The following is a 26,974-nucleotide window of genomic DNA, read 5'->3' as shown; positions in this document are numbered from 1 at the left end:
GACACAGCTCGTTTCTTCCTTTCATGATAATTATAGTTTTAGAAGCCTCATTTAAGGGGTGCAAATTAATTTCCAAATTCCACCTACTGTCAAAGAGTGTATTTTATTAGGTGATTAATTACCTGCAGGAGCACTTCAGGAGACACCTTGGAGGCAAACAAGGATTGCTGTGACAGCTCCTTTAAGATATGGCTCCGCTCCTAAAGCCTGATGAGCCCAGAGATAAAATAACTGCATACAGGTGTTATCATCTACAGCACCTTGGGATGTTTGTGCTTCACAGAAGTGCATTTCCCCTCTAGAACATGCAAATATTTGCCTCGACGCTATAGCCCTTGCTTTGCGAGAAGTCCCATAAACTGCTTGGGGTTGGATCCAGAAAGCAAGAACCGCCATGGGGAACTACTCTTCCCTCAACCTCAGCATACTCCTGAAACCTTCTGCACTCCCAAAATACAGACCACTTGGCCTTCTCCAGCTTATATGCCTGGATGACATACAACCGGTTTCAAATTTCTGGGCCAAAAGTACTTTTTGTAAGTTTTATGTAAGTCAGTTACAGAGGTGGCAGGATTTATAGCAAATTCTACTGCAGTTTCCTTGCTGTCATTTCAGACCTCTATACTGACCAGAGCTTCCAGCAGACCTATACTCTTCACAGCGCAGCAAAAAGGTCTATAGATGTGCCATGTAACTCCTCTTTGCAATCAAGTTTGGTGCCCAAAGATCACAGTAAGAAGAAACCAAAGCAGCCCAGCATGGCTAATACACACCTATGCACCAAGTTTAGGTACCTCTACACACCACAGTCACCTTGACACATCATTTAGATACTGAAAAAAAACTCCACAGAAAAACAACTCTTCCAGTAACACAAGTGGAGAAACGCAGAGTTTAACAAATTTTATAGGCTTTATCCACCTGTTTTACTTAAGTCCCTTATTCTACACAATACCCAAAGCACTGCTGTCACAAGAACAGCTCTGCTCGCTTGCATGCCTTCTCTTAGAACTATACCTGCCTTTCCCAGGAATTACAGTATTGTGGAGAAAACAAGATCTAAAGGCCATTGACCAAGGGCAGGGCCCGTTCCCTACATGTTTGTCTAACCTATTTTAATGGCCTCTCCTGATGGATGGACCGCACAGATGATCAGCTCAGGTGCTGCTTTGTTGGATAGTTCCCCAGAGCAATTTAAGTCATTTCTTCTTCACCTTCTCATCACAGGCATAAGAACAGATTTTTCTTTTCTCCTTCGCAGAAAATTTTCAAGTACTTGTCTTTATTTATCATTTTTCCTCCCTGTGGCTTTTCCAATGCTTTTCCTCCCTTTCACGCACAGGACATCAGTCTCAAAGACTGCCAAAGGCAATTCTTACTGTGTATTTCATCAGCAAGCTTAAGCCAGATTGTTAGCAAAAGCTGGTTAAGTCTAAACCAACATTAACCCTTCAAGTTTGGGAGCAAAAGAAAATATAGAGGCAGAATAATCTAAAAGAGATTCTCTCATCTGACAGCAATAAATTTCTTCTTCTAATTTCAGGCTAGTGGGATTTCTCAATCTCCCTTCAGTATGCATGGAAGAAGGAACATCAGAGCTGAACACATCTGAGGTGGCAGAAAAGAACAGAAAACCAGGTTTTGAAAATCTGAGAACTTACTGCTCTCTAATAAAACAATAATGAAAGACACAAAGTCTTTTCCGAACCATTTTGCAAAGCTGAGGATACGTGGTAAAGGGAAGGGTTGCTCTGGACTCTGAAAAGATCACCTGAAGCTGGAATGTATCTTCAGCAGTTGCAGTTTTCAAGATGCGGGTGCCTAGTGTGACTTCCTATTAAAGAAGTATAAGTCCTTGACATAACTCTCAGCTAAAACAAGATCAGCAAGCTACTTGCTGCACTTTCTCTCTCAAAAAAAAAAAAAAAAAAAACCACCACCAAACCAAAAACCCCAATAACCAACAACAGCAGCAGCAAAACAAAAAAAACCCCAAAACCCAACAACAACACACAAACTTCCCAGAAAAACAATCAGATCCCAGTGAAGATCAAACTTATTGCTCCAAATCTGCCCTTGATTAAGTATGGAGCCTTCTACCACTCAACAGTTGTTACAAGATTATAGAGAGAAGTCTCATCTAAAGTGTCATATAACCCAAAAGTAATTAACCAACTCTGACAAACACTGTACTACAAACCTACTTCGATTTTAACCCATATCGTATGCTGGAAACTTCCAGTTGAACATTCTGTATTTTCTCATTTGCCCACATACGCTTGTTATTAAAACCACATGCGGGCACTGAATCATTTCATGGTTCGTTTAGAGACAAACACGCAGAAAATTGTGGGAAACAAGTATAACCCTAAGAGTCTGTGCAAGCCTGTGTAGTCTGAGGCATGCTGTGGTGCAGAAGCTTGAGCTACAGGACTATGTTATTCTCGGGCTCAAAAGTGAACAGGAGAGAAGTCACCATATATGTACACTGAATTTCTGAGTAGATTGTTAGCAAAGTCAGCCAGTGTGACAGTTTCACCTCTCAGCGCCTTGCAAAATGCCACGTGTGTGCTCAACTGTTAGTTCACAACAAAAGCCCTTAAGTGAGGCAGTAGGATAGTCTTTCATTTCTGAAACTGGTCTGGCAATGAGGAGAATTCCCCAACTGCTTAGGAAGTTAGGAGCATAACCTCAGGCAAAGCACTCAATCTTTCTGGATCTGACATCTGGAAAAAATGGTAGCCCTTCATCTTGTCCATTGGACTAGAAGGTCATCAGCTCAAAGACGACCTTTTGCTGAGAGGACAGTCAGTAAAACAGTAAGGCTTTGCTTTTGATTGGGTTTGTATGGATTATTCATATTACAGCAGTGGCTGAAGGACCCAAACATAATGTGCCAGCACAGATGTGCAATTAGAACACACATGAAGTCCACCTGAGAACACAACCTTTCCATTAATGATTACTGTTGCATTCAGAAGCATAAATTCCCTGAAGGCAAAAACTTCTGGATAAGCATTTTCTATAAGAATACATCTCACCTACAGATCTTATTCCCCAGCAACACAAGGGACATTCATATTATGTCCGCAGATCTCCAGTTTTGCATGTACATGATACAGGTTTCTTGTTGCGCCTTCTATCAGGATTGTAAAAGGTTAGATCCTGACTTTGTAACACAAACATTTTTAGTTGCTGCAAGATACCAACTTTCCTCTTGCATGAGTGTTCGTACACACATACAAGAGATTTTCCATGGAACCCAAATGCTTCAAGATAAAATTAAACCATTAAATGATGAGGTCTTCCAGGAAGTTCTAGGGCAGATCTCTCAAAGTCAACTCCGATCAAACAGCTGTCTACTATAAAGCTTCACAAAGAGGTCATTTGTGAAGAAAGACAAGGCAGATGATAAATGATAAATCTAAAGCTCTATAAACCATCTGGCCAGACAAGGGGCACACATTTCTCACAAGAACACTGGCTTACCTGTAGCTTTACAAGGACAGTAACGACACTCAAAAGCACTGAAGAAAATCTCAGACCTCAGCCTTCCACTAGTGTTTCCACCTTGCTCCTCTTAACGTATATGCTATAAAGTAGGACTTCTAACTGGTATTATTGAGGCAGTAAACATCCCCTTTCAGAAAAGGGAGCTGTAATTTCAGACAGCTGCATATGTAAAACTCTATCTCATCCTAAATAGCTGATTCCTGAAGAGGGGAAACAAAGAAAACTCAGCCAGGTTCCTATGACTGAGACTTCTGATACTTCTGATGGATGGTTGGAAAGGTGGAAGGGAGGGGGGGAGGGAAGGTCACAAGATTAACAGGCATGTAACAAACACGGAACAATATCCATCAAGAATCATTTCAGAACGAGCAAAAGAGATGGCTTTAGTACCAAAAATCCTAAGTATATACTAAACTTGGGGTTTTGGCCAAGATTTTGAGGTAATAGGAAACTATATTTGCTGCTCTGTACTGCTGTAGGAAGAACAATTCATTCCCACCCCACTTGCAACACTGGTGAGCTGCAGATACAAGACAATCCTTTTCTCCTGTGTGTTTCTGAACAGAAACAAAGCTTTTTCCATGAGGAAAATCTGTATCTTTGAAGGAAAGAACTTTATAGCGCAATCTAAATATTCATCAAAGCTCTACTCATAACAGCAGGAACTTAGCACAGGGAGGCAGGTGGGGTGAATAAGAATTTATGGGATGTCTGTAGACATATTAAATATCCTAAGTTCTTCAAAGCACAGGTAACACTGAAATGGAGTTTACAGACACAGTTGATTTAAAATATGCACGGTCTCAATCTATACTTAATACCTTCTCATATTAAAACACATTCAGAAGATACCATCTGCTCTTTACAGGCACTGGTAATCAAAAGGGTTTCTGTTAGTGTAAGCACAGGCATTAAAGGATATATTGGGGTAAAGCTCATGCTAAAAAGGGAGCAATGCTCAACTCTGCATTTCTTCATCCAAAGGTACACCTGTATTCTTGATCAGAAAGTTTATTCAAGCTGTGCCATCTGCACTGTGCCCATATTCATGATACTTCAGTTTCCAAAACCTGCAAAATACTTTCGGTCAACAGGATTTTCTAACATTGTCATTTCTTTACCGTCAAAGGACCATTTGATCATTTCTTTGTTAGGCAACAAACTTCTTTTATGTCTTGATTATTCTCATGGAAAAACACAAGAAGGAGAGAGACAAGGTACTAGTAATTTCCTGTTAACTCAACATGCTTCATCAAGTAAACAAACCAGGATATCTTCCATCTAGATGCCTGGAAGCAGCCTGACCCTGCAAACATCTCACTCAAGCAGCTCACACTTAAATTAACAGGAGCTTGGAGAGCAGAACAGCTCTTAATACACAGAAATGCCAACAGTTCTATTTTATTGTGATTTTTCTTTACTGTACTAAAATACTTCAAAACACGCTTGTACAAAAATCTTTTCCATTCCAGTAATGTGGAATGTTAAGATGTGATTGAACAGAAAAGCTTTAGGGTCACAAAATGCTATCCAATTTTACTGTCTCTGATCCAAACTGTAGCCTGCGTATCCATTTTCAAATAGAACTAAAACACATTGGGAGCGTTATGCTCTCTGAACTGTTATTAAGCTGCACTATAAATTTAATTACGGAAACACCTTTGACAGAATTAAATAGTAGTGCTTGTAGTCAGAAATAAGATCACCAATGGTAGCAAAAACATTGATAGATTTACATAAAACCTGACTACCAGTGCTAAAGCTTAAAAGCATCAAAGTACCAGACATGTCAAAAGAGAGAGATTTCTAAGCCCAGTCAAGTACCTGTAACAGTTATCTTGTATGGATACAATTAATTTAAAATAAACCAACAATAGCAAAACTCCACCTCTGCAAACGCACAGCATTTTCAAGTCTGATGCATGACGGGTAAGAGCCATTACAACCCAATGCACATACAACACCATGCAATTCTAATATCTTGGCTTTAAACTCCCTGATCCTCCTGTTTTTTTGTTTGGGTTTGGGTTTTGGTTTTTTTTTTTTTTTTTTGCTATTTCAGGAATTTCACTATAATAAACTATGGAATTCTGCTCATAGAGATAAAATTCCATAACTAAATCTTCAATTAAACTGTCTCATATCTACCAGGAAAAGGAAAGTGGTACCTCAGACCTGTGTCATGGTTTGGTTACTCACAGACTATCCATAACAACTACTGAAAGGACATTTTGTACCAAGAAGTATTCCTCATTTTTAATACCTGAGTGGTTTCAAGAGTGCCCTGAACTAAACCTTCAACTTCTTAATCTCCACAGGTATTTGGACTGTAGCCCATGTATTTTCAATGGGTACCTAAGACACGATAAATGACAATATTTGGTTAGTACAGTAAAACTCAGTGCCTTTGCCAATTTTTAATACCATAACATGGTCCTGATCCAAATTTCACTGGCATTGTTGGGTTTTTGCCTTCCACCAGCTCCAACCACACAATGTCTGGATGGTAAAATTTTAGTTAATCACTCAGATAATAATACTTAATCAGTACTAAGGTTTCCCTCTCCACCATATGCTTATAGTCTGGCTCAAAAAAAATATTTCACTGCTGTACCAGTAAGTAATGGAACATGAGCCATTCAACAGGATATTTACTGACATCTTGTCTCTGACTATATGGAGGTGCATTTTTTGACTGGTTTGCTATTGAAGCAGTGCATGAAATTGCCCTCTTTTTCCCTCTCCTTGGCTTTTGAACTCATCATCTGACTTCAGGCAAATAAGACAGAGGTAGGGACAAAGCTCCTAAAACTTCTGTGAACATCAAGCAAATATCTCAAACACATCTGTAAGCATCTCAGTTGAGCCGAGAGACTCAATGTGGCACCCTGACTTTGCAGGAGAGGCTGCAGAAGGAGCTCAATAGTTACCTGTGTGGTTGCTGGCCAGGCAATCGGTGGGTACGTGCAAGCAGGCAACCAGCACACAGATACCTGGGGAAGCGTCCCAGCATCTGTTATCACCTGCTCAGCCAACAGCTCAGGGCTGTACGAGGGAGTTTTGGGGCCACGAAAGCAGAGCTTGAGTCAGCACAATAGGGAAAGCAGAGGCACTGTGGATTACAGGTCCACAGGAAAATGTGTTTCTGCTGTTTATAGTTTACTAGTTCAGTAAAGAACAGGTACTATGGCCTTGAGAACAGGATGCTGGTCAGGTATTGCACCATGTGCAGAGATCACTAGGTGAATATACAGGGAAGGCAGCATGCATGCAGCTAAACAGCCTTTCAGAATTTCCTACAGAAAACAGAACCGTCCAAAACACAGCGGGGGGAAAACCACAGATGAAACAACAAAGAAAACAAAAAGCCACTGCAGACCTGTGTAAATAAATGGTGAAGCTGCTTAAACCCCGAGGATTTCTGGTTTGTGGTGCTGGATTAAAGAGTAAAGCAAAAGCCTAAGAGATTCTGCCTGTATTCTGCTCTCAAAGGACACATAATGCACAAAAGAAAGATTGGCAGCAAAAAGAAGATCCAGTGTTTGGGACAGTGTACAACTATTAAAGCTGAAGTGCTCTTTAACAGGCTTCTCCAACATATAGCCTCTGCGGGGAAGCTCTGGAGACCATTAGGAGCCCTTTCCCAAGCTCAGGGCACCACTTAGTCTTTCTTGGCCACAAAATGTTGTCTCTGGCTGTTTAGGATGTGTTCAGAGTCCTTAGTCCTCCCGAGGAGATGGGGAAATCTGTGAGGCCAACAGGCCAGCAGACATCTGAAGAACAGCTGCTGAGAACTTCAGAAGTTCCAGGGACCTTAAAGTTGATTAAAAATAGAAATAATTTAATCAAGGTCACATTTCTCCTCAGAAAGAAGGAATTCTCTTTAAACACACAGTATTTTGTTACAGTAAAAGAACTCCCTGTGTTGGCAATTCACGGGCCTTGGGAAAATAAATACTTCAAGTTGTTCTAGGCCATCCCATTTCAAGATCATCGTTTCCAAGGGGACTGAGAGATCAAACATTAACCTCAGCAAGTGGTCCCATGTTTCAGTGTCTGCCCCATAACCCAGGCAGGATCTTCCAGCTACCTACTTAGCACAAAATTCATACTGGATCCTGGAGTTGGCTTCTTCCTACCAATATTACCTAGCTCTGCTCCGTTTTTTAATTAAAAATGGGGGGAAATTCCAGAGAAAGAAAATTTAGCAATGGGAATAGTTCCCTTATACACACAAGAGACATTTCTAACTCATATACTTAATAGTTAAAGAGCTAAACCAGATTTAAGCACTTAAGCAGCCTTATTTGTTTCTGGAAGTACTAAGCCCTTTTCCACTGTTAGTGGGAGCTCTGCATGTATGGTGGTTTTTGGGAGAGCACGAAGGTAAAATGAAATCACAGGTGAGAGGACACATTCTTTTCAGGTCCCTCAGTAATACACAGGATTTCTGTGGCCTGAATTAGTTAATTCTTAAACTGCTGGGACAGTCAAAAAAACCATTCCCTTCTTTATGTTCCCTTCTGTTGAAGTAAATTAACAAAAGAGGTTAGTTTGTCAAACCATGGATATTCATATGCTTAGCTCAGAGTCATCACACTTGGTGGTCTGGCAATTTTTAAAAGGACACAGAACTAAACATGAGCTGGACAAGATGAGGAAAGGTACTTTTAGTCACTCTGAGCACAGAACACAAATGGACAGATTGAATTTTCCTAGCATTAACCGCTATAAGTACATCCCAGGGCATGAGGGGTGACGGAGCAGTGGAACAAGGAGGTATTCTTGACTGATTTTGAAGATTTTGTTTGTGCCCAATAGCTTAAGAAATTTGTTCATTCTTCCTTGAAGACTACATTTGTAATGCTGTACCGTTGCCGGGGTGAGTCAGAGGTTAAGTTACTGGCCAGATAAATTCCAACAGCACAATTTATGTTCACCTGACCCATGGATCTATGCAACATATTGACTCAGATATTAGAGTAAAACAAAGGACTAAAGATCTTTTACATCTTGCCTTTCACCGCTCTGAACATGGCACGGCCCTGTAGGATCTTGGGCAGAATTCTCTCCCTATGGTTTGCCAACCCCAAACATTTATTTTTAACTATTTCTTCCTCACTCAAATTCTTGTTGTTCTCCCTCGTTTATTTTATTCTCACAGCCATCTGGAATATCTAGGCAAGGTGAGTTTGCTCTCAGTCACCATGCACAGAGGCCACAGCGGTTCACCCGCCTCTTAAATCATACAACTATACGGCCTTCTTCAAACACGCTCCTAAAATTCTGAATCAAGCATCAACAATCATGAAATAGGCTCTAAAAAGTACAGGAATGAAAACAAACACATCAGGGCTCTTTTGTTGGCTGGTGTTTGAAACTTCACCATCGTATCTAGTTTACTTCTCAGACTTTTTTTCCATGGTCATTAGATGTATACACACTTCTGTTTTTTAAATGCGGCTCATATTTTACATATTCACATCAGTCTGAGAGACGTGGATCATAAAACACACAGTGAGAAGACACAGTAACATCCAAGTTTATCCAGAGAACATTTATCCACCAGGCATACTCATATTGTCTCTCAACAGAGCGTATGACATGTATCATAACATCAGGGAAGGGAATGCTTCAGTGATTTCTAGAGGCACCGTGAGCTTTATTCTTCTTCCAGTCAATGGCAGTTGAGGCCAGAAGTGCCTGACCTGCCACAAAAATTCCTGGGCTTAGTTTCTAATTGCATTCTTTCAGAAACTACATGTTCTGAAAATAACTGTTAGTACCATTTAACATTCAGAATAAGCATCTCTCATCTATCTAAAATTCAAAATGAACAGATTAAACACACATCTAGACTTACAACCGAAGTGAAAAAACAACAGAGAGCACTGGTGACAGAGCTGTGAATCTAAAACAAAATTCCTACTCGTTACTTTAAGATGAAATGTTAGCACTCACAGAAAACACACATATATTTCAGAGCACCAAAAAAGGTAAATAAGCTAGGGGGAAAAAGGAAAAAAAGAATAACCAAAAAATGCATGAAATATAATCTTGTGGGATACAGTTTTGATACAAACACCAGAGACAAACGGAAGAGGAATAACTTTCTTCAGAATCTAATTCTACCAAATCCCAGAAGCTTCAGATACTAATTTACAAAACAAATCCTGCTGAAATTCAGACCCAAAGCCCTCGCAGAGGCACCCCTTCTATCTTCTCAGAGCACCCCTCATTGTCCTTTTGCTCTTCATCATACCCTCTTAGCTAATGCCAAGCCCAGTGAGCCCTTCTCTTCCCAACTGGTCAAGCTGGAATCTTCAGCTTGAACAACCAGCTGAGCAAAATAAAAATTAAGTAGCTTGATAGGAACTACTCAAGCTAAAGCTAAAGAGTAAAACTTCACTGAATCATTTCTCTTAGAAAATGCAGTCTATCAAAATTTCTGAAAGAATTAAAAACACCAAGACAGATAGTTCCTACAGTTTTTCAAAGCCAGTACAGAAACCAAAGGCCTTCAGAACTGGCAAGAAAAAAACACCACACTGAAAGCATCCACAAACATGTCTCACGTTGAAAATTACATGCACTACCCATTTCCTTTCTGCAGGGTGTCCCCTTTGCAAAACACAAGGCCTTGCAGCCAGCCAGAACTCGTGACAAGAACCCTCAAGTGTCCACGAACGAGTGCATGGCTCCCAAAGGGAAATCAATGGAGATAAGAAAGCACAAAATCAGTTAAAACCTCTTCCTCCCATTGTCAGGTTTTGACCAAGTCTGGAATTAAACACAAGACCTTACACAACACTAAGAGCACCAATTCCTTTTACTACACCTCAATGTTCTCGCTGTTGCCACTCCTCAGCTTTTCCTTGTCCTCTGCTGTTGTTTTCATGACAGCTCCAGCTGAATTTTGATGTCAACTCTTTCTCTTATACCACACTGTATCTACATACCTCAGGATTCTTTGGATGTGTACAGCTTTTTTCCACCCCCTGACATGAAGTGAAATCCTCTGCCAAGCATGGCAGGTGTGGGATGAAGTTGTTCCAAAGCTGCCAAGAATTCTCATGGTGAGAATTTCTCTTTCTGAAACATCTTCTCTGCCCATAGCTTTGTTAGCTGTTCTTCTAGTTATTACTTTTCAGACAACAAACTGCAATGTTCAAAAGACCTTGCAACAAAGGTGAGGGACCACCATGCAGTCACGCTAGAGAAGCCTCTGCCACCCAGGTCTGGGAGACGCATGGTCTTGGGTTGTGCCCCAACTTATCAGCCCACAATTCTGCTGAGAGGGAAGTCAGCAGGAAAACACTGTTGGGAGCATGATTTGGCCCACAAAGATTAAAAGTTTGTCTGTGTAAGATGGTGTTTTGCAAGGCAGGATACAGAAATAAATAAGGGTGTTTTGGAGGAGAGTCTTGAAGAGAAAGATAAATGGGGAATAAGTAGGAAGGATCACTTGTTTTCCCAGATAATAAATAGAAGCTGCCCCCCCCAAAATATCAATCATTGCTGTAAGAAATCTCTGAGATGGCTGTATCCGTTTAAAAGGGTTAATGTAAAAGTTCGGGATTTGTAGTACCTACTTCTACAGTCATTTTTGTTAGGAGTGCTGGCAGGAACAAGGACTCACTGAGGGAAGGTTGAATGCTTGCCTTTTAACAGCTGCGAGCCTGAAACACAGCAGGGCACCCTTCCTACCTCCTGACTTCCCTGAGGATTTCACATCTGGCCTCAAGGAGAGACAAGATACTGGACTGGACAGAACATGGGCCTGATCCCATCAGGCAAAGTCTAACTTGCCTGCTCGGGTTTTCTCATCTGCCACCCACAGAAATAAATGCTCCAAGTGTGAGGTATCTGGCATCTTATCAACGGACTATAAACAGAACAGGGGCAGGGTTGCTCAGGAAAGAAGCTGTCTTTCAGCTAAGTTTCAAGCTTATGGTTTTTTGGGGGGGATGGAGGGTTGTAGTAAATTTTCACTGAGTACAAAGTTGCATATTAGGGGTTGTATAGGACAAGAACATTAACTCAGTAGATCCCAAAGCACTGTGAAAACAACTCTTAAGTGTTTGTGTAGAACTCGGGTAATTACACTAACTGTGCAGCAGAAAACAACCCCATTGCACTACCGCTGAATGCTGAACTTTTCTAAGCAAAACACTGGGAGTTAAATTAGAAGCAATGGAATTACCCATCTGGAAAGTTGATGGTAAAACACTGAGAAGCCGTAATTCCCCACATTCCTTTGCTACCAAGAAACCATACAGCCCTTTCGTAACTAGCTGGTAAGCCTAGAGGTAGTGCACTTAAACTATTGAAAGACAATGTTGCTTATTGAACTAGGTCGGCACCTTTGTATATCTTTAAGGAGTAACAAATAGAGCCTGCCTGGTTATCTCCAGCTACTACCTGCTAGATGGCACATCACAGTTCAAACCACTGCAAAGTTCAGAACCAGGAAAAGGCTGCTATGTGCAAGCTACAGCAGGGAAGGGAGTTACTGAAATAAGTTACTGCATGGTGCAGTGAAAACAAACCTTTGGTTCACTGGTTTTATACTGCTGAAAGAGTAAAGGCACCCATTGCCACCAGGTTGTAGAGGATCTGCAGCACAGGAGATGGCTGTTTTGGACTTCACAAAGCATCTGCTCATGTAGTCTGGGGTGCACATTAAGGCAGCGGAATGTTTGCTGCTTCTCTTAAAACATGAAGAACAAAAAGAGCTATCGTTGGTAGCTTTCTCCACGAAATCTCAAAACGTGAATAGCTTTATTAATCTGATTCAAAACTGTAACTAGAAGTGAGGTCTATATGTAAAAGCAAAAGTCATGAATGCTTTTGATGTATTTTAAGTAAGGCACTGAACTGCAGTTGTTATTTACAGATCAAAGAAGCTCCAGCAGTGTCCTGAAACAATCTAAGTGAGAAATGCCAAAATCTGATTTCATCCATGTCCATATGTTGCTTTGAACTCATAATTCACAGAATTGGTCACTATATTGAACTAATTATCAAGCTTAACGCTTGCCAGTTTTGATGGCTCTGCTCCCTTATAAAAAAGTCAGGTTTGAAGGGAAGCAGAATGATATATTGGAAGATGTGCAGCCTTTATTGAAATCTGGGGAGGAAAAGCAATGCGTATACAAAAAATACCCCCTCCCTCCAACAACAAAACATAATTTATTTTTCTAAATGGTTGCTGAGACACAGATTAGCAAAATAAATAGTCTGCATTAACCAATACATATAAAAATAAAGTGGTTCATTCCTCCTCCCCCTCATAGGAAAAGTTTCTTGTAACAGTGAAGTGGAAAATATCTATGCTATCTAAAAATCTAATGAGGACATATATTCTACATAGAAGTAAAACTCAAACAACAATTTCACAGCACAGACCAATACATTTAATTTGAAATACTGATAACAGCTAAAATAAACACTGAAAAAGTATTTCTGCAGGCAGGAATACATAAGCAAAGTGTGTTCTGATAACACTAAAGACTTTAATAATTACTTTTTTGCCAATTAGTTACAGTGGTTGGAAATGACCACAAACATTGGTTTGCCAAAGAAGTGATTTCAGAAATCACACAGCTTAGGCTATAATTAAAAAGCAATCTGTGGGAAATAGGTTATTACCAGTATTTAGCAGCTAATTTGTTAGTTAATGCCTTAACAAAGCTCCCCTTTGATTGCAGTGGAGGGGGGAACAACTTCAAGAGGATTATTTGCTATTAAGACTTGTACTCAATTGTTGAAGAGTGCTGATGTGCTCCTGCAATTACAATTGCATAGCATTCACCAGGGAAGCTAGATGGATTCCGCCTGTGCTGCAGCCAGCAATTCACACATGCAGGGCAGAAGTCTGGCCTCCGAATTTTAAGGACAATTCACAGAGTACCCTCACAAATGTGAGCGCTCGCTAATCAATAGAGGTGCAAGCTGAATGTTCCTTGATGCCAATCACACATTTTATTTTATTATCACTCACATCAATGTGGGTTTCCCCCCCCCCCCCATATTCTCTAATTCTATTTCTGAAGAAGCAGTCACACAACTGCTGGAGTCTCTGGATAGCATTTTTCATCAAGATGATGTGATACTTCATTTGTTTTCCCTTCTGACAAAAGTGACAACAGAAAAGATATTTTCTGTCAAGTTCTATGAATACCACATTTCAGTCACATTACTGGAAATAAACGTAACAGTAACCTACACATATATGCCATGTACTGACAAGTTATAATTGACTCAAAGCTACCATCGCTTGCTACTATCTCCTGCTGACAGTAGTAGCTATGTAGCTAATCATAGTTACCATCCTGCTGATCAGGGGAAGGAATTAAACACCTCACTAACCCCAGACTTAACTTCAGTCACAGGAAACATAACCTACAAACTTCTAGGTAACTAGACAGAGGGAAAAAATCCAAACTCACTCATATTTATGAACTTTTCCTGCCAATACTACCTCTTCAGACTCTTATTACCATATTTCAATTGCAAAGACTTTCCTATAGCAAAAGCTGTGAGTAAAAACATATTTAACAACACAATTGAACCTAAGGCATACTTTCTATGTAAAGGTTGGTTTGGGGAGCTGTAGCCCAGCTGACACAGAACCTCAGGAAGCCTTCAGCTGCAGAGCAAAGCAGAGGGGCCCATTAATCATATTTATCAAGATTGTCTACCCCGGCTTTCACGCAGTTTGGGGAAATGTGCTATTCTACTTCAGCAACAAGAAGCAAGGCTAAAACAAACTGACCTAACCACATGGGTCATTTCCAGAAATAGAAAGTATACTAGCAGCACAGCTGTACAGGCCAGAAGGCAAAATACTGGGAGGGTTGGAGAAAAAGGGGGGAAAAAAAATCCACCCAAAACTTGTGAGGTATGTAGCCAGTGGCAAAAGTATACTGGGCCAATTTTTGTTGGCATTCAGTACATTTAAAGTCAGCAAGACAAGATTCAGCTAAGTGCCTCGTGGTCTTATATTTCCTGAGACTCCTAAAATGTTTTCTTGCACTTCAGGATTTCATATCAGCAAAAGCAAGAATGGAGTAGATAACCTCCCGCTGAGGTACAAGTATATTATTTATTCTGATATGTATGGATACTTCTTTATTTGCTCTTCTCTTTTTAAGTTAAGAGACTGTACAATGTCAAATGCAAACACAGAATACAACGTACTAGCTGTTCTCCCATGGGAAGCAGGGGTAGTATCCTGGCTTATGTTTCTCTCTCTTTTTTGGGGGTTTGTTCTGTCTGAAAGAGCATTGAGAAGCCTCAGTTTACTCATGACAGAAACTCATCCGTGTCACATTGTGCATGAGTAGCAGCCTTTAACTGGGAAAGATTCAAGCCTGGGATAGCCGGATCTGGCAGAGTGACTCGAGCGTTGCTCTATCTGCAGTGCAATGCCAAAACTCTACTTTATTGTAGCTAGACCTGATTTTCACATATTCAACCAGCATAATAAAGAAAATTTGCAGAGCTTACACTTTATTGGCTTCCATAAAATTAACAGAAAAATAAAAGTAAGATAAGAGCCTGGTTTAATAACACTATTTCCATCTGCAGTATACACACCAGGCCTGCCTTGCCTACATTTCTATAAAAATAATGAAAATCACGTTACCACCCGTCTCTCCTGTTCCATCCCCCACATGCATTTCCAGCTACATACAAAGTGACATGGGATTCTCAAATTAAGGTGCACGCCACATGGGAATTATCCCAAAGATTATAAAGCTTATTGTATTTTTCTTAAAAACAGATAAGCTAAAGAAATGCAGACTCTTGGAAAAAAATGATGCGAAAATAAAATTTAAAATAGCTTACTACATAACCTATGAAGTCTCAGCATGGACACTGTAATGCGTCGTGATCATACAACCTCCTTTCTCTTATGATCACATAGGCGTTATTCCACTGGGCACGAATACATGGGGAATGCTACAGAACTTATTCAATCAATTCATATCAAATGAAAACCTCGTCAAAGTTAAAAAAGAGGAATCCATAAAATCATTCCCAAACTAAACCTCACTCAATTTACTCACCCAAGTTAGTCCCAGGAAATGCAACAGGACTAGTCCCTGGAGTCAAATAAAGTTAATAATGTTTCAAATTTTATATTTCCTTTGCAACTCGGTTGAGAGGCAGGATTAAAGTAAAGTCAGTTCCAAGATCCACAGGTCATCCTAAGATCAGATCCCCTGCGCTAGGCATTTCCTTGGGCTGGCGCCGCGGCAATCGCAAGCATTGTGTGCCCTCTAGTGCATGGCAGCTTGCAGCACTGAAGTCAGTATGCCCACAGCAAAGAAGAAACACAAGAAAGGTCACTGTGCTCCCATTTTTCTTTTTTTTTTTTTTTAAATAGAAGCAATGCTCAAAATTAACTCTTTTTCCCTTAGCCGGCTGAACTGTTTACTATCAGGATCAACTGCTGGTGCACTCCAAAGATTCTCCTTTAAACAAGCTTGGAAAGTTGTTTCATCTATTCTGTTAGCTAAAACCAGCCAAAGCTGGCCCTGAAAATACTCTGAAGCTAAGTAAGACTTTCAGTATTGTCTTTTTTGGGGTCACTTCTCCTACACTCAAAACAGTGGAATCAGTTCTTACTTCTTCCAAGATAATAATAATAAGCTAGTCTTTCCAAAAAAATGAAGTATAATCTGTATTAAGCACTTGGAAGAACTGTTCTTGTAGCAGACTCTCACAAGTGCCACTCCAGCCATGCTTCCAAACACTACCATAACTGTGATAAATTACATAAGCTCTCTGCCGCAGATCTGGTTTCTTTTTCACACTTTCACCATAACCTTCGGATTCCAGATTCAACTTTTCAGTTTCTTATTTCTCAGTAGATTCCTAATACAGGTTCAATCCCTGCTTACTGCAGGGGGGTTGGGCTCGACGATCTCTCAAGGTCCCTTCCAACCCAAAGCATTCTATGATTCTATACTTATGTATATATACACATTACATGTAATGTAAACAAGTAACAGAGCAAGTATTATATGCATATATATGTATCCATATATATTAAAAAAAAAATCTAGTGACATGTCGGGGTTGGGTGGAATTATTTACGGTCAAATGAAGGCATGGTTTCAGGAGCAGCAGTCTAGATTAAAATCAGTTTCCTCTCTCCTCCATGCTTTAGCTACATCCCTCCAATTCTGCTGTTGTACCTACAGATGAAAGATCAAAATCGCTACTGTCTTCAAAAATCTGCACAAATGGTAATTCAAGTGCTAAGGCTCCTACCAAAACCAGCACCACTGACAGGCACGTTATTACGGATACACGCAGACCTGAATTTTCATATTGAGGATATGGATGACAGATTCCTAGACTCAATGCTGGGATGATTTAAGAGGAGACCCCAACTGCCTGCCTCACCCCACTGCCAGAGGTGTGTGTCTTACCCTGTACCAGGACCAGCAGAAGCTAGTGTTTGTCAAGCATTGGAACAGGCTGCCCAGAGAGGTGGTGGAGTCACCGTCCCTGGAAGTGTTCAAAAAATGAGTAGACGTGGCACTTTGGGCCATGGTTTAGTAGGCATGGGGGTGTTGGGTTGATGGTTGGGCTGATGATCTGAGAGGGCCTTTCCAACCTTAATGATTCCTAGTTTTTACTTTCATTATAAATAATCCAGCCACCAAGCCAGGAAACACGAAATTGCTACTCCACCCTTAACAGGTTTAGTGGTGGACTTGGTAATGTTAGGTTAATGGTTGGACTGGATGATCCTAAAGGTCTTTTCCAACCTAAACGATTCTATGATTCTATGTCAGGCCCTCCACTGAACTCCAGCTCAAAGCCCAGCGCTTTGTGCTACTTTGATTTAAACTACAGAGGTGCTAAACTCACAGCAGAAAGAAGGGGACTGTCCGAAACAAATCACTAGACCTGATGTGTCAATGCCCCCAGACCTCCCTCTTGCTGAACTATTTCAACAAGTATGAAAAGATCGTCTTTCTGAAAACATCGTCTTTCTGGTAAAAGAGAAAGCAAGATGACAGCCACCACTCGATTTGTGGCTGGAGGTTTGCAAGTGCTAAAGGCTCTCAGTCACTGCCAAGCTCAAGGGCAAGCAGAATGCAGACAGCCTGGGCTCCTGATCCCACGCCAGCCCTGCTCCCCAGAACTCTCGCTATGCCCTCAGGTCCTGAAGCGCATCTTCTCTCAACCAGAGCAGACACTCGGGTCTTTCTGTTAAAGCAGAACTGCTGGTTGAGATAACATCATACAAGGAATTTTGGGAAAAAAGCTTTTGATCTTGGATTGCTTGATTCTTTTAACTGTGCTTTGGGTTTTTAGCAGATGTAGAGAAACGAGGTAATAGCAGCCCACGTATGAAAACCATATAATTGCTATCAATACTGACAGCAGTGTGATTCTGCCGGTGGAAGTCTTCCACTGTAAAAATCATGTTTTGGTCTACTTCAGGCAAGAATTTCATCCTTGAAAGACAGTCCTGTACTTTTAGAAAAATTGCTAAATTGCTTGTTGTTCCACACCAATCACACACATTTATAGGACGAGTCACTTCAGAGAGCGCAAGACCCTTGACAAGGTAAAGGCAATACCATATTTTACATGTACGTGTATCCGTATGTCTCTTCCTACAGATTTTATATAAACAGACACACCACACGCACCTATCTTTTTAGGGTTAGAGAATTACCCGCTTCAGCACAGATATACAGAAACTGCTTCACCCACAAATGAAACACGGTCTTCACTAGATACAGCCCGGCAACCCTTCAGCCATCGGCAGGATTACTCTACAACTTCGTAAAACAGGAAATCTGGTCTCCCACTGAGAACTACAGAAAGAATTTAGACAGACAAAATACAGTTGCCCATAGCGGAATGTAGCTGTGGAATTAAAACTAAAAGTCACCACCCAGCCAAAAATTCCAGAAATTTTTGGTTGATTCTTTCTTTTAAACAGTCACAAGTGTTAAGGCCAGCCAAATTTTACAGAAGTCAGCACAACTGTCTAATCCCATTAGACATGTAGTGGCATCCCCGACTTCAGTGTCATGCTATCAGGCTACAATGACTGAAGAATCAAAGTTATTCCATTAACTCTAATATCCTTAGTTTGCCCTGGAAAGATTTGAAGGTATTATTCATCCAATGAAACTATCAGATAGCTTTTTTTTTTCCCCCAATGCCCCTTATAATCACTTTGATTTGCCACTTCCTACTTTTAGTATTTTAAGCCTTTTCTCCTCCTTTTACAATGAGGACTCTATCTTTTAGTGTCTGTCCTCCCCTTGTTAGAGTCCCACCTTTTCATCAGCGAAAGGGATGCTTTTTCTGTGTTCTCCTTCATGAGGGATTTGCAACCACTTCCTGATCCTTTGTCACAGGTAATATTTAGGTGGGGAAACAGAGTGGGGAAATTCATGTTCTTCATTGGAGATAGCTGGTGGAGTGCGCTCTTCAAGCCATTGTGAAACATGTAAAAATCAAAAGCAATCAATGTAAAGAATATAGTTCTTAGGTTATTTAAAATTAAAAAAAACAAGAAATCCCCGAAGAAACAAAAATATATCACAGCATGAAGAAAACCAGAACAAAGTTAGGCATTTTCTTCTTCCCAGCTTATTCTTGCCCAGAGCATTGCTACTGACCCACAAAACACATTCCTACACCATGAATGCTGCAGAAAACATCACTCGCAAAAATGCTTTAGTAAGCTGCTTAGAGAATGTATGGAAATAGTATCTCCATTTCAAGCATGCAGTAGAATACGCTTCCTGCAAGACTCTGCTTGCATACACATTCATTTGGAAAGAATCTGCATTATCAAATCACTTAAGCTGGTTTTAGTGCACATTGTTTTCAAAGTGTTTTTTTCTGTTCAAAGACCCTAAGATGCAAGGCTGTACTTTTCAAAATACAGAAACACACTGCATATTTGAAATTCTTTTCATCGAAAGAGATCCACTGATGTCAGACAGATGCAATAGTTGTACGCTCCATTGGTAAACTGCAAATCGATGGCAGCAAGGATGGCTGCCTCCTGCTTCTAACCAGTATATATGGGTACTGCACCTAGCCTGAGAGAGCATTCAACTGGAAAATCTGAGATCATTCAGCAAGGAATTTGCTTTAGGTCTGTGCCCACCCTGGCCAGCTTATTTGCCATTCAGGCATGTCACAAAACCTATTTCCCACAACTGGTAAATTAGAAAAAGCAGGGTTATTTTGTGGCCTGTAGAAGTCATTTATAAGTGCTTTTTGAGATCTCCATTTCCAAGTACTATTCCAGCATTTGCAGGGAGAAGATAATGAGCATAAACTACAACAGCGAAGGACACTTATTCCTTTTGTCCATTTATCAGTGTTGCAGGTCACAAGCTAGGATGTGCCTGAGCCCTTATCCCAGAGCATGGACTCGTCTCCTGCTCTTACCCGACAAGAATTATCTTTAACCCTTATACACCTTTCAAAATGAAAATCCCTTCAATATAGATATCTGGAAGGATACAAGTGTACACATGGTACAAGATCTGATACAACTCCAGTGATAGGCTTTCCAAGATAGTGTTAAGGGCAGGGGAAAACCAGGGACCTATTTTTCAACTTTCCTCCCATTAATCATGTCACATAACTTCTGCACAATTTTCCACACGGCAGGGACTAGCTAGTTAATCCACCTTACAGTTCCTATCCCTTTCATGAAACTGTTGTTGTTCTATATGAAAACACCCAAGCCAAAGAAATGCTGGTTGCTCAGAAAAAGTCAAAAACCCAGTGATACGGATCCCGCCTGGCAAATTCCTGGTTAAACCTAACCTATCTAGAATCGCAAAAGAAAATAAAGCCAGCTCAGTTTTCCAGAAGGTAACAAAAGACAGATACTGCACATATTTCATTAAGGAGGATGTTTATTTTTCCAAATATTGTATTAAGATAGTGTCCTGTTTGCCTATTTCTATCAACATCTGCTCTGTAATACATAGAGAATGATAGAAGATCAAAGTTTTAATTGTGCAAGTAAAAGAATGTATTAATAACATTCTTTCTGTCCTACAGCAACAGAGATAAACTTAAAAAAACCTCTAACAGCTAGGGGAACAGGATATTTATATAAAGATGTCCTAACAAAAGAAAAGCATGCAAAACTACCTCTAGTGGATAAACAAACTAGGCTCCCTGTTTGCAGACTGCTCCCTATCGAGCTCAGCCCTCAGAGATCCCCTCCCTCCCTCAGTCAACAGGGTCAGCATATCTCAGCTGGGTTTCACATTTTTATACAAACCTTTCTCAGCATCCTTTGTTCACTGACCCTTTAAATTTAGGAAAATGCAGCAGGTGTGCCTTTAAGGCCTATTTTGCTGCTAGTTGCTTTAGATTCCCTCTCCCAGGTAGTAAGTCATTTAAGAAGGGTGGGGGTTTGTTGGTCTTTTTTCTGCTAGCTCCTTCTTCGTCTGCCTACGCTGCACCGTGTATCCTCCATATCCCTTTTGATACACACATTATAACAGGACACTAGTTCTGCAGCACACATACAACACACAGTACCTCCTCCTCAGGAGGCATTACTACTTCTTGGCTTTCTGAGATTGGGAAGAGCCTGAATTTGTTGCCTGTCACGCTGCTGCTACTCCTTAATGCAACAGCATACTTTGAACAAGCTGTCCTTTTCTTCCTCAAAATTAATACAGCATGGAGTGCTCTCTCCCTCCCAAGACAACAGTAGCTGCCTTTATCCACTTAGGGCTCCAACTTGCACACACTGAAGGGGGGAAAAAACCCAACAACAAAAAAAACCCAAACCAACCCACAACTGTACTAACTTAAAAAACTAGGACTCCCAAAAGTGGTGACTAGGCTATCTCACTGAAAGCAAGATCAATAGCATGCTGTACAAGAGTGGGTTCAGATTTATCAGTAGTTTTCTTTCAAATTCAGAGCTCTGTGATGAGTTCTGAAACAACATTGTCAAGTAAAGCATCATTACCACCTCTACCCGAATGGAGGCCACCACGAGAAGAGAGCCTGAATTGTCTCAGGAAAGTCTAAGAGGCAACAAGCTTACTCAGGGCTACCTGCACAGCAAACACTGACATTTAAAAGAGATTCTCGGTCTCCTTTCAAGACATCTGTGAATTACAAAGAGCCAGTTGTCCTCCATCCCCTTTGTCTTTAAGGAAGAGTTTAATATTAACTTTAGCTCCTTTTGAATCGACTTCTGGGCTAGTGCCCAGTCCATCTGCAATATTTTTAAAAGTGACAAATTAGATTAAAAACACACAGAACACCCACTCAGGACTCAACTCAGTTCTTCCAAACTATGGTAACTCACAACAGAAGGGACACCACAGTTAACCATGGCACTGCTTGTGCAAAGCTGCAACCTGCACACAGACACGCAGAGGGTGCAGTAACTCACTGTACAGTGAGCTATTGTACACGGGGAAACTGGACAAGGCACTTCCTTTTCTTTTGTGTTGTCCCCTCATTCATAATAACGTCCTTTAAGACATCTGCTAGAGTCCTGTAACATTAATGGAAATGGAAAAGCTCCAACGGGAACTCAGGGGTTTCTCTCTTTTTCCCATGAACTGAACATTATGGAATTTTAACAGATGTTCTACTTGGTCATAGTTAATAAAATGAATTATGCAGGAATTAAAAATCTGGCTCCATTTGCTTATATAAGATCTCAGCAGCAGAATGACATTCCCATTAAGAAATTCTAGAGGATTTACAGTGGATTTATAGTCTGCTCCTGCCTTGTTATAAGATGGCTGGAGATTTTACAAATGAACTTATCTCTGTTGTGGAAAACATGAATATATTTACCTGTTCATTGACTACTGTTAGTAGCATGATCCAGTTCCACACCAATGCACGCTGGTACACTACAACCATATGAAAGGGCAATTCTCACTTGGATTTGCTTTGGAAATGACATCATGGGAATTCCACATCATTTCACAGCCTCCGATTTCTGCCATTTATTCAAAGTCTCATTCAGCGACCTAATAACCATACTCCCATCTTGCGCTTTATCACAAAAACTTTCCTCTTGGAGCATGGTTATCTCTTTCAGGCTACTATTGCCCACAGAATGATGCACTGTACTTCAGTTCCCTTTCAATTTGAGGATTAGTTCAGTGTAACCACATCAAAGGAAGATGTAAAGACCAAAATGTAATGGACATGTGAGAGAAGAGGCACCAAAAAGGTGGTATGTGGAAGAGAGTCATAGCCAAAACTTCAAAGCATTGAGGTTCACTCAAAGTTATTTCCAAAAGCATTACATATTTAGCCATCTTCTTTCTCTTCTAATATTCATCCGTACAGAAAGTATTCTGATGAGAAGATAAAGGGCCTAAGTGAAAGAGTGAGAATCAAAAATGAAGGATGAAACAACTACCTTGCACCAGAACAGAAGCAGCACAGAAGCTTATGCAAATTACACGGAGCAGAACAAGGCTGTCTTGAAAAGATCTACTATGCTATAGTAAAAAGACAAGGTTTTAACATTGTACTCCCCTTACAAACAATCAGACTTCATTTTCATTTAAGTCCAAGCAATTGGCAAGCACATCTCTGTCCAGGCACTGAAATCTGCTTTATGTACTATGCAAAATTTTATCCCAATGCAATAACTAAAATTAACCTTTCTTAAATTCTGGCTCAAGAATTTTGCCAGTGCAAGAATACCATCATCTGAAAAAACATCAATATTTCCCAGCCTCTTCCAATTTTTTTTAAAATAAAAAATCATGTACTGAAGCCTTTCTATCCAAAAATCTCACTCTACTGTAATTAAACAAAGGGGTTTGTGTAAGTAAAGAACTAAAGCATGTAAACAAACTCTCTAAGTCTAAAAGTCAGCTGGAATTATATACCAGTCTATATACGCTATGCAGCTACGTGATGTGTCCAATAATGAATTAATACAGATTTTTATCTGAAAACAAAGACCTTCCCTAAAGGAAGAAGTGTATGTAAAGAGAAGGGAAACTACCCAGATTAAATGTCAGGCTTACAACAGTTCCAGCTGAATCTTCAGTATGCTGTTCTTACTCGAATGGACATTGCTTTACAATATTTAGTGTCAGAAAATGCAATAGTCTTAACAGGGTATTAAATTCAAAGATTTTTTTTATTACTTTTTTTTAAACATCACTTATGATTTGTTTCATTTTGAAGAGAAAGCACATTTCATTTGGTAATGATTTATTTCTCATTCTATTGGACAGATTCTCCCAAAAAGCAATACTTCAACTGAAATCAGTTCTGATGGATCTTTTATGAATATACATAATGGAGCGGACCCCCATTAAATTTCCAACAAAGTGCTGCCATTTTGAGTAAACAAAGTTATCTCAGCAGGGTCACACACTATGCCATGAATATGGTCTGCAAATTAATTACCACCCTGACATATGTCAAAACAAATTTTAAGGAGAATAGCACCCAGTAGTAGCCATGTGTTTTATCTGTTAGTATGCGAAATCTGTATTCAATGGGATCTAAATGTATTCATTTATTCAGAATCCCTCAGAGAAATCAAAATGATTCGTTGGCCTTTTTCTGCCCATCTCCAAATGAAATCTGAGTGAATAACATGTGTTTAGTGAGCCAGAAAATAAATACAGGATGAAGCTATGGTGGGGGTTACATTTCAGAAAAGCAGGTGTCATCTCTGCACAAATAACTAATTTTTTTAAACACTCAAAACTGCTAAAATAGACTGCAGTGCGTTGTCATTTGTCAGCACTTTAAGGAACACTAAATTTGGTATTTCTTATTTTAGGTAATATCCATCTTTATTCTGTATTGTAACAAGAGCTGGCTAACATAACTGTCCTAAAAACAGTTTTCAGCATGAAGAAAGGCTTTTAAAAGCAGAGCTATTGAACGAAGGATTAAAAAGCCTCTGCAACTGGCTTTATTATCAATGGCAACACAGCCAACAGGTCTGATCCTGTGTTTAAAAAAACAAAAGCAGCAAAGATCCAAACCTAGTTTACTCCGTTGAGTTATACAAGGAGAGGACAAACCCACACATCACAGTAAGTAAGGAACCCTTCCTGGACAATAGCTGTTTCATTTTCATAGGAATCAAGCCTCATCTCTTTATTTGAGGTACTCGTGGTACAACTTCTGCTTTGTCAAGAGATGACCTCCTGGGATCTGATCCTGAAACAGTTTTACACTGGGAGTTCATCAGTATGTTTTTCTACTTCTTTCATAACCTGCCTTCAGTTCACACAGCATATCAAATACTTCCACAGCAATAAACCTGTAATTCACAGTAAGTTTATTAAGAGATTGTCGTTTAGGAACTATTTTCCGCCAAGCAGGCCAAAATATTTTTAGCTCCATTTTTTTTTTTTTTCCCCAAACAGTGAAGTACTTCTGATTTAGAGTTAAGTAATGCCATATCACATCTACAGACTGGATGACTAAATGCATTTCTTTTACACATTTAAAAAAAAAAAAAAAAGAGCGCACAATCCTCCCTATATACAGATGACAGATAATCTCTTGGCATCTGCTGACAAACATATTTAAAGAAAGCCTAAATCTGTCTGTACCAAACTTGGCCTGATGCCACCAGTTCACCATTGTTGGCATACATACTTCACATGATGCAATCACAAGACTTAAGGAAGTTTTCAGTACTTTATTTTATGGTTTTCATCATGTTAACATGCACATTACCATACTTCTACGATTTAGCAGCAGGAGAATTGAAAGGATGGGAGATGACTTTTTGCATGTATTACAAGTTTTCTTAGTGCACATTCTCAGTATTCTATTTAAATTACAGACTACTAACTTATCTAGAATGAAATACGCTAGGATTTAGAGCTTATGGTTACAGCAGTTGATCTCAATTGTACTACTATCTCTTGTTAGAAAACAAAGTGAGGCAAAGGAATCAATTAAAAAAAAAAAAAAGAGAAAGACAAATGTTTTACCTCTCTTAATACTGTGCTTTTATAACCCCGATAAAGTCCTTGAATACCCTGTAAACCAACAAAAGAAACCATCAGCTATAGGGAATTAGTTTGCCAAAGACCACAATTTATCAGTGATTACGAGGCAAGCATTACAGCATTACTAAGTGTCATCTGAACTTCTCGCAAATTGATTATATTGATTATAACATTGTATACTGTATTCCATGATTTACAGCACTGGAGGGTTTTATGTTCATTTCAAAGATCATTTAACCACTGTTCAGAATAATCAGTTATAGGGAAGAAAATATACCTTACAGTTAAAATTAAAAGGGCAAGAAGGCACAGAAACACATTGCTTCAAACTCTACTTGCCCAATGTTTTGGTCTAGAAGTATCCACTATCTCATAAATATTTTGAAACTACTACTCTTCTGTTTAAATAGCCCATGCAAAATGAACCTATACAATGACAGCTTCCTATGTCCACCATCTTAGCCTTGATTTAGAGCTTTTATCAAGACTAATATTTTGTATTTTTAACCAGCTAATAACATTCAAAACAAATAAAATTTTATTTTATAAGTGCATATAAAAAATATGTTTAATATCTTATAGGACAGTTTATTCCATTGTTTGGCAAGTCTTATTGTTCTCTGGGCAGCTACAAAAAGGGAAAAAAACCATACGTTTTGAGAGCATCAGCTTTTAGAGCAGAATGACCAAATCACAGAAAGAAGTTCCAGGGACCCTCTTGTGCAGGGTTATCACAATAGTTTTCATTTACAAGCAAATAAAAATCAAGTGGGTCATTTAAAGGTTATATTTATGTCTTCCTTTTCCTGGCTTTTACACATGGAAATATGTGTAATATTTTTCCCCACAGTGTTTTCAGGAGCCACTTTGTGTTATGTAACACAATTTGAAAAACGCACCTTGTGAGACTCAGTAAAACAGTGGTGAACGGGTTTTTACAGAAAGGAACAGTGTAACTACTGAAAAGATGACAAAAGCCCTTAGTTTTCAAAAGTTACCAATATTGGATGAGCACCCATTCCCAGAGCTCCTACAGAGCCTCTCCAAAATGGTGCCTTTAGGACATCCCCTCCAAAGCCTGCTTCAAAAACTGGAAACCATTCAGCAAACTCTAGATACAGAGACTCGATGTCCTGTCGTCCCAGACAAAGACTGTTTGCATAAATACAAGCAGAGCTTTGGAAACTGGAAAGCTAAATCCTTTTTTTTTTTTTTTTTTTTTTTAAAAATGTAGGTACCCCACATAAAAAGAGGAGGAAAAAGGGTTGTTTAGAGTGTGCATGCAAGCGCATGCACATGAGGGAGGTGGCGGTTTGGCTTTCTTAAACATAACATGCCAATCACTTCTAGCGACAGAACAATAGATGGGAAAGTGCTGGGAGAGCACAGAGCTGGAATAAAGTTGTAGGAATGCTTCTGGACACATATGGCACTGAGTGGGAAGAATGAAGCAACTTCTT

General features: G+C 39.8%; 1 protein-coding gene across 1 annotated transcript in view; it reads right to left on the bottom strand.

Annotated features, from left to right (window-relative positions):
• Nucleotides 1-26,974, bottom strand: part of SLC25A26 (solute carrier family 25 member 26) — a 90,627-nt gene that overhangs the window by 42,193 nt on the left and 21,460 nt on the right. Inside the window, exon 5 of the mRNA XM_075713567.1 lies at nucleotides 25,497-25,544. Coding sequence (XP_075569682.1) covers nucleotides 25,497-25,544 — 48 coding nt within the window. The remainder of the gene's footprint in view (nucleotides 1-25,496; nucleotides 25,545-26,974) is intronic.

The sequence above is a fragment of the Pelecanus crispus genome, chromosome 7 (genome assembly GCF_030463565.1).
Source record: "Pelecanus crispus isolate bPelCri1 chromosome 7, bPelCri1.pri, whole genome shotgun sequence".
NCBI lineage: Eukaryota > Metazoa > Chordata > Aves > Pelecaniformes > Pelecanidae > Pelecanus > Pelecanus crispus.
This window is presented reverse-complemented; position numbering and strand designations above follow the sequence as displayed.